General features: G+C 42.7%; 1 protein-coding gene across 7 annotated transcripts in view; it reads left to right on the top strand.

Annotated features, from left to right (window-relative positions):
- LOC147426831 (phosphatidylinositol/phosphatidylcholine transfer protein SFH3-like) overlaps positions 1–12,176 on the top strand; it is a 137,150-nt gene that overhangs the window by 122,469 nt on the left and 2,505 nt on the right. For 2 of the 7 annotated variants that reach the window (XR_015186311.1, XR_015186310.1), the window contains exons 13-14: positions 6,306–6,384; positions 9,204–9,429. The exons of 2 other annotated variants lie outside the window; for them this stretch is intronic. Coding sequence is in view for 2 of the 5 variants with exons in the window: in XM_086499314.1 (XP_086355440.1) it covers positions 6,306–6,371 (66 nt within the window). In the remaining 3 variants the exon portion in view is untranslated. The remainder of the gene's footprint in view (positions 1–6,305; positions 6,385–9,203; positions 9,430–12,176) is intronic. 3 more of the 7 variants (XM_086499314.1, XM_086499313.1, XR_015186312.1) reach the window with 2 other exon arrangements.

Genomic DNA, 12,176 nt, shown 5'->3' with positions numbered 1-12,176 from the left:
CTCTAATTGTGGAAGATATCTTTCCCAATCAGATTGCGTGTGAGAGACATAAGCTCTCAACATGTTCTCTAACGTCTGATTCATTCTCTCAGTTTGTCCGTCGGGATCAAGATGATCAGAAGACGACATATTCAACTTCGTCTGAAGATGAGCAAACACATCTCACCAAAATCGGCCAGTGAACTTAGTATCTCGATCACTGATGATATCCTCTGGCATACCATACAACTTGTAAAACTGATTGACAAATAAAACCGCCAACTCATGGCTTTTTACTGTCGACTTCGTTGGTATAAATTTTGCTCTTTTTGTAAGTTTATCGACCACAACCCAAATGGCGTCATTGCCCCGACTAGTATTTGGCAAACCAACGATGAAGTCCATGGAAATACTTTGCCTCTTGGCATCTGGGATTTCCAATGGATCTAACAGGCCAGCTCTGCCTTGTTGGCGTGACACTGAGCGCATCTCTTCACATATTTCTCTATGTAAGAGTGCATAGCTCTCTATCGCTTCACATAGCTCTCTATGTAAGAGCGCATCCTTGGCCAATAGAAATATCGTTTGACCAAAGCTAAAGTTCTCTGGATGCTTGGGTGCCCAACGCTAGGAACATCGTGGCATTCGAACAAAATCCTTTGTCGAACCTCATCGATTTCCGGCACGCTGGCTTTTTCGTTTTTGAACAATAGTCCACCTCTAATGGAATATGGTCTCTATCTCGTCTCTCTAGCACGACTCACTTGGGTCTCCGGACCACCCAAGCCTCTACGCGAGTCATGCCGCGCTTTGACCTCATTCCATATCTTGCTAAAATAGCTATCGGAACAACATAGCCCTCGGAGAGAGGTCAAGATTTCAGCCATAAACAAGGCATTAACCTCAAGAATCCTGCTGAGTGCTTCGACAACTCGATTGCTGGATCCTTTTCTATATCGGATCTCAAAGTCAAACTCTTGTATAAGCTCAACCCTTCTAGCCTTCCGGCCTCTGAGATCACCCTGATCACAGACATAGCGCAAGGAGTGATGATCTGTCCATTCAACAAAGGTAGAGCCGTACAAGTAGTGTCGCCATTTGCTCAAGGCGCGGACTACGGCATAGAGCTCCTTCTCATACTTTGGATAACGCATCTCAGCGTCAGAAAGTTTCTTACTTTCAACCGCAACAGGACGTCCATCCTGGCATAACGTCGCACCAATGGCATAATCACTAGCATCCATTTCAACCACAAACGGTTTGCTAGGATCCACAATGTGCAATATTGGCGTAGTAGTCACCAAGTGCTTTAGTGTTCGAAAGATCTCGTCGAGACGCTCATTCAAGACAATAGGGGGGTTACCTTTACAGTGAGGACCCGTAGTCTTTGGTCCTTTCACACCTCCTTTTAAAAGTTGCATGCATGGAGCAGGAACTTTAGAGTAGTCCTTGATAAATTTGCGAAAGAATCCTAAAGAGCCTAAAAAAGACTTTACTTGGCGCACATTCTTCAAAATGGGCGAATTTCGCACTTTATCCAACTTTTCAGGGTCGACGTGAATTCCATCGCGAGCAATGATGTGACCCAAGTATAGAAGCTCTTTCTTGAAGAATTCACACTTAGAAGCTTTAGCATAAAGCTTCTCAGTTCTTAGTACTTCGAGAACAACGTGTATATACGCTGAGTGCTCAGTCAAACTTCGGCTGTAGATCAAGATGTCATCGAGAAATACATAGCTGGAGCATTGGTCAAACCAAAAGGCAAGGCCAAAAACTCATAATGACCATAACGCGTATGGAAGCCTGTTTTAGGAACATCTTCCAGTTTGATTCGTATCTGGTAATAGCCTAATTGTAGGTCTATCTTCGTAAAATACAGTGCTCCATGGAGCCGATCTATCAGATCGTCTATGCGCAAGAGCGGATACTTATTCTTGACAGTGAGCTTATTCAATCCCTTGTAATTCACGTAGAAGGGCATAGTGTTATCCTTCTTTCGAGAAAGTAACATTGGCGCTCTCCACGGGGATTTACTTGACCGAACAAAACCCCTGTCAAGGTAATCTTTCAGCTAACCGCTGAATCTCGTCCTCTTTGGTTTTACTAAACCGATAGGGTTGCTTTGAGAAGGGTTGACTACCAGCCACCAACTCAATGCCATGATCTATTCCTCTCGAAGGCAGCAAGCCAGGAAGTAGATCATCAGGAGAAACATCCTTGAAATCAGTCATGATTCCTCGGATAAGGTTGGATTTGTCGGAATCCCGAAGTTCATCAGAAAAACATAAACATTTGTACGAAATTCAGTAACAGAAGTAGTAAGCAATAATGAATCAAACCAAGTAGATGGTACACATTCATAAAAGTCAACAACAGAAGACTTTGTGTCTTTATACATTTCCAAAGCAGTAACAATTGGTATTGCAAAACCATTATTTACAGAAATCTGATTACAAAGCGACATAGATACATGAGGCATGTTTTATTTAACAAAAACAAGAGAGTGATGTACATAGTCTATATACAATGAGTTTTGTTTATCATAAAACCATGGAATTCATAAAATAACATCTGCTCTATCGAGGCGCATGATATGGAAATCCAGGTTCTCTTTGTAATCAACTAGCTCGAGCGACAAATCTGGAACCATCTGATTCCATACATCCGTATCCTCGCCACGAGCCATCACGCGATACTCATGGTCACTGTCCCGCGTCTGCAGGCTCAGTTTTTGCAACAATTTTGCATCCACAAAGTTGTGTGAGCTTCCATTATCAAGGAGTACGGTCACGTCGTGACCATTGATCTTCCCGGGGAAATGGAGGAAGATCATGCTTATCAAACACTTTGGTGCTAAAAGTGTAGTTAGTGCATTAACTGTGCGCTAAAATACAAATTTCAAATTGAAATGAGCTAACCAAAAATTTGGATATACTGCTGGAAAGGCTGCCAGTGGATGGGTGGGTATGATATTACTTTCTTCTCTTATCTTGTAGAGCATCGTGGCCTTAGCCACATCATCTTCGACATCTGTCGGAGCTTAACCTCTAAGTAATGCCCAACGATACTCCTCACGTAGGCCGAGGATATACATGTGGACAACATGTTCGGAGTCCAAATTAGTAAGGCATAGGGCTTTCTTGAAGGTGGTAGTATATTGGTCGAATGACATTGTTTCCATGATAGGCTCTGAAGCCTAGCGTATGCCTTCAACGGATCCTTTCTGGCGAAGGGATCAAAGAACTTCTCACAGAAATCAACCCACGTCGCGGGTTTTTTTGTCATGTTACACCACCAGATTAGTGCGGCACCTTTCAAGTACCGAGGAAGCATCTGCATCCTTTGTACATCTGATTTTTCATGGAGATCAACAAAAGTTGTCCATTAGCAAAGCCAATCATTGACTGCAAACTCTGTACACTCTCTCTCCTCACCAGAGAATTGAGTGAATTGTCCAACCTGTGCACACATTATCGGCAATTTGCATCTGCAATTGTCGACTTTCAAATTCGCTCATTGAAAACATCACAGTCGTCGACTGAGTTGTGTTTTTAGGAGCAAAATACGAGCATCAAAAGGCTATGTAAAGCCTCTTGAGATGACAAATATTAATGTTTATATTCCATGAAAATGGCGTATAGAAACAGAAAATAATTTCTTACTTGGAGTGCCCTCGCCTCGCGAATCAAAACTGGAGGACTCCATCACGGGAAACCCAGAGAAATATCAAAATTCGATTGAATTTGGATTTTTCGCATCGCGAGAAGATGAAATTCTATGCTCAACCGCGTGAATGGGAGCGTATTAAGTGTAGCAAGTGATGAGCGGGGCGCGTCGATACAAGCAGGGGTGAGAGAGAAGGCTTGAGAGAAGTGAAAATATAAACTCTCAAAGAGTTGTATTTTAAAATCAAACTCTCTGTAAGAGTTTTGTTTTTTTTAGCGGCACAATTTTCACATTTAAAATGGGCCAAAGTTTTAAACAATTTGGCCACCCCCTTTAAAAAAAAGATAAATAGACTTAAGATGGGTAGCGTGAAAATTCGAGAGAGAGAGAGAGAGAGCGTGAGTTTCTTTCAGAAACATACATGCAGAGGGAGAGGACACGTGTGCACGGCTTCTCGAGCAAATCCACACCTCCTCCACGCTGGAGTCTACCCTGGAGTCTGTTGCCATGTAGGAGTACTTTTTAAGAGTCTCTCTCTCTCTCTCTCTCTCTCTCTCTCCCCCCCCCCCCCCCCCCCCCCCCCCCCCCAACCACACTGATTCTCTCTCGCTTGCAACACTGCAATCGGTTCTGTCTTCTGAGAGTTTCTCTCTCTACAGCCACACTTGCTGTTGTGGACTGGACACACAACTCTCTCCTGCTTGCGAGAGAGGTTCAACAGAGAGGTGTGTTCTCTCTTTATGTCAACAAGAGAGCAATGAAAGGTCTGATTTTCATCGAAAATCGTCCAATCCATGACTGCTGATCACTTCAAGTAGAATCAACAAAAATACTGAATTAAACATGGAAGTTTGATTTTTCTGCAAAAAACTAGTAAAAACGCCACTACAGTACTCAAATTGTGATTTTCGTCAGTTAAAATTAGCATGCTCATTTACATAGGAGAAGAGAACAATGAACATATCAAATTTTGATCTATAGTTACATCAATTAGCTTGCCCAACTCGAAAAATGTTCCATATGTGTGCATAAGGTCTACTAGTAGCCAAGCTGGCTCTGATACCAGGAAACGAATGCAGGGAGTGGATGTCTCGGCTACACGGACCGCTTACAGACACGCGTCGGACAAACCACCCGACCATAGCCACCATCCGGCAGCTCCCCCGTGCTGGGGCCAGTGACCGAGGACATAGGCGTGCACTTGTAAGACCGAGCGTCCCATACCACCTGGCCTCACCTCCTTGAGGTGACCTCCCGCACTCCTAGCCTCGCGGGCTAACCACTGGCACTCTGCCAGTGGGGGTAGATAACCACAAATGAGGCCTTGACCTCCCTTTATAATAATGGTCGGCCACACTAGCCGGGTTCACACTATGTCCGCCCGGACACTGGACGGCCATCCTGATGCCGTCTCTCCTATGAGCGGGACATAACAACGGCACTATCTACAAGCCGCGCTGCCAAAACAAGGCTTTTTCGATAATTTGAGCCTCGAAATCCTCCCCGTCCAAGCCGATCCTAAACACCTTCGAGGCCTTTTTGCAAGCCGCCTTCTCAAAGCCAAAAAAGAAACCCACTTTAGATGCTCCTGTCTTGGGCTCCAAGATCCTTGCTCCAATTCTCCAATTTTCTGCTAAAGAACTCGGCTCTGATCCTTTTCAAGTTCCAAGCCTTTAGTGTCTAGCCACTGACAACGTTTTGAAACTTTGTCAGTAGACTCTGACTTGGGAAAGCAAGGTCCAAGTAGGAGGAAACAAGGGGTCAAAGATGTTGGGACCGGTTCGGCGTTTCAAGACGCATGCAACAGAGGGAGGAGTGCTGACAGAGCTGCCCATCGGGCGCTAGGAGAAGTGGCATTTAAAAACGCATGTTGAAAACGCGACGGTGCTTGAAGAGGAGACTTCTACGATGCTGTAGGTAGTGTGCCATGGGGGGGAGGGGGGGGAGTCAACAATGGTAAAGAAAACGCAAGGTGTGGAAGCGTTTTAGAATGTCGTTGCAGAGGAGGAAGGAGTAATGCCGAAAAGAGGAGGGATCTCCAAGGGTTCTCCTCAAAGGCTCTTCTCAACTTGCTCTTCTCCACGCCAAGGGCTCTTCAAGCACACAACTCTGATACCATGTCAAAGTCAACGATGCGGAAGCATAGAGACCAAGGGGAGAAAGCAAGAGAGAGAGAGAGAGAGAGAGAGAGAGAGAGAGAGAGAGAGAGAGAGAGAGAGAGAGTCTTGTGAACCAATCAACCTTGGCAATGAATAACTGATACAATGTACAATGGGAGCAAGGGGTCACATATATATATCCACCTCAATAAATTGCCCTACTCAGACTTTGACAAATAACTAAAATAAATACCTAAAAGCCAAAATAAATAATGGGATCACTTTGGACAGTTCACTTGAGATGCCAAAACACTTGCATGCTCTTTCATGTAGTTTTTTGCCCTCGACTAGTCTTGCCATGACAGCTTGCTGTTTGTGCCAATTTCGCACATAGAGGTACATAGATTTGAAATTTGTGGTCTTCAGAACTTTTGTTGTAGAAGATGCAAAGAATTTTTGAGGCCCGAAAGCATCCCTTTTGGAGTTGTGGTTTTGGAGATACAATCTATTTTCCGCAGGGTACAGGATATGGCAGCTGATAGGCAGTTTGGTGTATTGTAGGTTGTGGAAGCAATGTGTTTGGTGGTGTGTCTACACTTCAAAATTGTGAGCACTTTCGTAAGGTAGAAGACCATGACAGGTATGGCAATCTATCAAAAGTCTTTTTCAAGGTGAAAATCAAAGTGTGGAAACTCATGTAAAGCAATTCAACGAGCTATGGAAGAGATGGCATGTTGCTTTAGGGGTTGAAAATCTTCCCATGGTATTGAGGAAGAACAGGTTTCTTGATAGTCTCAAAGCTAGTCTACATTTCAAGGTAGAGTTAAAGCAACCAAGGACATTTGATGAAACGGTTGGAATGGCAAAGAATAAAGAGTGAAAAATGCAGCATTTAAATGAGTTTGGCATCAAGGGGGATCCTAAATTTAAAGTAAGGATTATGGACCAACCACATGTATCTACACATGAGACAATGATAGGGAATAATGGACAGGTAGCTCATGGTGTGTATGGTGGTACTTCAGGCACCACTGAAGCTCTTCACAGAGATATAGTAAAAGATGGCAGGTCTTATGAAAAACCTTATTGTACATATGATGGGAGATGGAAGAGGTCGAGGATTTACTCATGTTCGTGGCTATGGAAACTATGAAGTAGGTGCAGGTGGTAGAGGAAGAGGCTTGTATGGTAGAGGGGATATGTTTCAATGGTATAATTGTGGTGAATGGGGTCATAAGAGCCCTCAATGTGACAAACCAAAGAGAATGGGTGGTGATATGTTTTCTCGTACTCCGCAAATTCCTTCTCGAGTTCAAGATTATGGTATTGAGATCAAAGGGAAAGCAGGGCCAAGAGGTTTGATAGCCGAAGAGAGGGGCAAAACAAATGTGGTAAGCATAATCCATTTGGAGAAGAACGAGGATGATTCAGGAGCTATGGTAATGCCTTTAGGTAAGAGGATTACAAGAGATCATGACATGAGTGATGCAAGTCCCAACCATAAAAGAGGAAAATAGGTTGAAACAGGTACAGGTAAAGAGAAGAAGAAGAGAAAACCAAAGCAACATTACAATGCATCCAATTTTCCTTTGGGAGAAGGGCAACCAAATTATAGATTAAGGGCTGATTTGGTGAGCAGAAAGGCTTATTTTACTTTTGGGCAACTCACGGAGATGTGCCCTAATTTAAAAGAGACAATGGAAGTATGTGGTCAATCCTATGAAGGAGGAGCTTGGTAGGGGGTTTGTGAGAGTCCTATCTTTGAATGAGCTACTTGATATATGTCCTACTGTGGATGCATGGCATAAGAGAACGTGCATTGGAGAGGCGTATATTGATGGAGGTACATAGGTATGCGTTATCACTCAAGCTTGTGTATCAAATTTGGGACTCAACATGGTGAAGAATTCAGGTTTTCGTATAAAGCTTGCAAACCAATCAGGGTGAAGTTTTTGGGAGCTAGAAAGGATTTGGAGGTGGTTTTATTTGATGTTAAAGCGTTGGTCAATTGTCATGTTACGCCCGTGGGTATTGGTGCATTCTCTTTCATCCTTGGAAGACCATGGTTACAGGCAACCAAAGCTATACAAGATGGTGATAAGAAGAGGTTTGACATGGCTATAGCAAGCAATCTTTGGATGCTAATTTTGATGAGCAAGATGATGAAGAAGAGTATTCAAGTGAAGAAGAAGACAACGAGGATGACGTCAGTGAAGTGGAGGATAGTAGCGATACTGATGCAGATTTCTTTGCCTTATGGAGAATGTGGATATCTCTGGTCCTTATGAGAAAATTGAAGAGCTAATGCAACCCAAGGTTCAACCTAATGTCAAGCAAGAGCTGATTCAAAGCATGCTGTCTTCGGATTTGACTAGTCATGAGAAGCGTGAGTATCTTGCCATGATACAACAACTTCCCAATTTATTCATCACTTCTTATGAGAAGAAATCCACATCCCAATCAAGGAAGGAGCTCAATCCGTACGCCAAAAGATAAGGAGAATGAGATAGGTACAACTTAATGCTTTAAAGGGAGAGGTAGACAAGCTTCTCAAAGCAAAATGGGCGAGTCCTGTTGTTGCCACACCCAAGAAGGATAGAAAGTGGAGAATTTGTGTTGATTATAAGCGATAGTTATCGCGAATGACCATTTTCTGGTCTTTGTTCCTTGTTCCCATTCCAACGTCCCGTTCCCAATCTCCGTTCCGTGTTTCAGACGTGAGTATTTGTAATAGGGCCCATTGTTGTTCCTCGTTCCCCATTCCGATTTTCCGTTCCAAGTAACTATGTAAATTTAAGTCTCTAAATGTAGCCATGAAGAGAGATCCATACCCTCTTTCTTTCATAGATGACATACTTAATTCTATCGCTGGGCACGAGAGGTATAGTCTATGTGATGGATTCTTTGGATATTTTGAACTCACCTTGGCTTCAGAAGATCAAAAGAAGACCACCTTTATCACACCATGGGGATGCTTTTGTTATTGTGTGCTTCCTTTTGGTGTTATGAATGGCTATGCTTGGTACCAAAAACACGTCAATAAGGTGCTTTCTCCCTTTCTTGACAAGATTTTTGTGCTAATTTTTTCGATTTCATGCTTCTTTGAGTGCTAGGCTTCATTATGGCCGAGTCTTCCCTTGATCTCCGAAGTCATGACAGAAACTCAATACGTTGAACTTTGTGTTGATGTATGCTCATGTGTGTGTGTGTGTTGTGTTGGGGAGCATATGTTAGTACCTAGTTCCACACCCACTATTGGGCACTGACGACGTTAGTGGGGATGTAGTGGTATTTAGTCAATACTATGCATGATGGAGCTGATGGTTTATATTGTCTTGTGGGTGACTGCCATGGGTCTATACCTTGCACTTTCCTTCAAGGGTGAATCTGGGTTTATCTTGGATTCATCTAGGTATATAAGTTTGTGAAGGATCTTATTGATGATTTTTGTGTTTGTAGCTCTAGAAAGGATCATTTTGCAAAGATGGGGATGGCATTGAAGCAATATGATAAAAGTGGAGGGCAACTCAACCCAAAGAAGTGTCACCTTGCTCAACGAAGAGTAAAGTTTTTCGGGCATAGGATCTCTGAGGATGGGATTGAAGCAGATCTTGACAAAGTGAAGGCTCTGGTGCTCCTCCCATCACCTAAAGATACAAAGCAACTTGCTACTTTTATTCAAAAGGTGAAGTATATGTCAAGGTTCATTTATTTGTACTCTCAACTTCTTTATCCCTTAAAACAAGTAGCAAGGTTGGATCCTCTACAATGGACAAATGAATGTGAAGAGGCATCAAAGAGGTTCTTAGCTCTCTTCCTGCTATGCAAGCTTCTAATTGGAATAAAGAGTTTTATGTGAATCCATCAGTAGGTCACGATGCTATTGGGGCTATGTTGCTTCAACGAGGTAACAACTCCCACTACATGAAGCCTATCTATTATGCTAGCAAGGTGACACTAGAGGTGGAAAGAGGCTATACAGAAGTAGAGCTTATTATGGTGATTGTAATTTATGCATGTAGAAGGTTTCGGCACTACCTTCTTCCCAAACATTTCACATTTATCACTAGCTACACTCTTCTACCTCAATGGTGAGTAGCTCTATCTTATCTTTTCTTGTTAAGGAGAGTACAAAGGCTACACTGGCCGATTTGCTTACCTATAAAGAAAGCCCTCTTCTTATTAAGGAGGATGCTGTAAAGAAGCAACACTTAGAAGCTTTTGTCATAGACAATGCCTATTTATTGTTTTTTGATAGCTCTTATGGGAAAGCTTGTGGTGAAGCTTCAGAAGGTGTTGTAATTTATGATCCTCAAGGTGCTTTGGTAACCAAGAGGAGTTTGAAGCGTACAATACAAAGCAACAATGAAGCTGAATATCCTACTTTAAAGAAAGGACTACACCTTTGCCTTGAGCTTGGTATCCATCGTGTGAGGATAAGAGGCGATGATGTTTTGGTGGTTAAGCAGGTGCTTGGGGTGTGGCAAAGTAGGAATCCAAGACTAAAAATTTTGTGTTTTCAAGTGAAGAATTTGCTTAAGCATTTTGAAGCTTGCAGTTTAAGGCATGTGGACAAGTCTCAAAATGAAGAAGCACATGATGTTGCTCAAGCTTCAATTGGCCAATTGTATGTGATAAGGGCTGATTCTCTTCTTTATTTGGGAAGGGAAACTTTGGAGAGGGAAGAAGAGTCTCTACAGAGAGGTATGTTTCCGTTAGAGTTAAGAAATCAAAGAAGTATGCCTTCCTTCATCATGCCAAAAGATATGTGTTGCTTGGTGATGCCTTGTATATGAGAAGGGTGCCGTGGAAAGAAGAAATTTATAGAATTTTAGAGGAGAATCATGAGGGTCCTTGTGGTGGTCATTTTACTTCAAAGATGACTTTGCATAAAATCTTGCAGGAGGGATATGTGTGGCAAAGCATCCAACGTGATCTTCATCATTGATGTAGGTCTTGTGAAGAATGCCAAAGCATGGCAACTAGGGTTCTCAAATCAGAAGTATGAGGGACCATTGTGGCACATGATGTGTTTGAGAAGTGGGGTATTGATGCAATAGGTCATCTACCTATAATATCTAGAGGCAAATGGTACATACTTATCGCTGTTGACTATCTATCTAGGTGGGCCGAAGCTAAAGCTGTTAAGCAAATCACAAGCAAAGATGTTTCCCAATTTTTATACGAAGATATTTGCTGCAAATTTGGCATGCCATTGGAGTTACTTTTTGACAAGGGTCTAGGTTTTAGAGGAGAGCTGGTGGATTATCTATGTGAGAAGTTGCATGTGCGTCGCAGATTTACTACTCTCTATTATACCTAATGTAATGGTATGAATATGGAGAGCCCATAAGAATGCTTACAAAGATGAAAAAAATAATGTGAAGACTTGGGATTTAGATCTACCTTGTGCTCTATGGGCTTCCAGGACTACCATCAAATATGGTACTGGTTTCTCTCCCTTCCACCTATTTTTTGGCAAAGAGGCTTTGCTTCCTATTGAAGTGGAAATACCAGCTTTGAGGCTTTGAAATTTGTGGTCTTTAGAACTTTTGTTGTAGAAAATGCAAAGAATTTTTGAAGCTTGAAAGCATCCCTTTTGCAGTTGTGGTTTGGGAGATTTAGTCTATTTCTTGTAGGGTACGTGATACGGCAGCCCGTAGGCAATTTGGTGTATAGTAGGTTGTGGAAGCTCCCTTGTTTGGTGGTGCGTCTACACTTCAAAATTGTGGTTTTGAAAAGTGATTTGGTGAAGGGGGAAGCTCTATTCCTCAAGTACATTGGTTGACGTGTGTTGTAAATCCATTCCAGGGCAAGTGTTTCCTAGCTTCCATGGTGGTCTTTTGGGTGGGCGTGTGCTTGTGAATTCCAAGGGGATCACTTGTCGAGTTCTGGTTTTGTTGGGGTTCTTTTGATGCCATGTGTGGTACTGGTCTTGTGTCTTGAGCGCTATTGGGAGACATTTCTATAGAGGTGCCCCTTGTTCTTGTTTTCCCAACAACGTCTCTGAGGGAGATTCCCCCAAAGGAGATTCTTGTAGAAGATTGTAGACAAAGTTGAAGACATGAACGTGGAGCAGATTATTCTGCTTCGCTTTTGGTACAGCTCAAAGAAGCAAAACTGTAGTCCTTTTTTAAGTTCAAGTATTGCGGATCCCACACAACAGAGTGATTTCTTCGTAGATTCCTTGGTGGTAGTTTGCCATGCAATTCTATATGAGTAACTCACCTTGAAAAGGGGGGACGTCACGTGCACATTTAACCCTATGTGCATTTAGACAAGCTAACTCCTACCTCTAGGGCTTATGATAGCCTAGGAAGGGTTCTGGCACCTTGTCAACGTGTATGTAGGACGCGCATGCCTAAGCACTTTAAATAAGCTGCATACCCTCTGATTGCAAAAGAGCACCGCTAGTGTCTGCTAGGTATAGGC

Source organism: Adiantum capillus-veneris, chromosome 24, assembly GCF_014529385.1.
Source record: "Adiantum capillus-veneris isolate H3 chromosome 24, ASM1452938v2, whole genome shotgun sequence".
NCBI lineage: Eukaryota > Viridiplantae > Streptophyta > Polypodiopsida > Polypodiales > Pteridaceae > Adiantum > Adiantum capillus-veneris.
The sequence above is the reverse complement of the archived record's forward strand: the minus strand, read 5'-3'. Positions and strand labels throughout refer to the sequence as shown.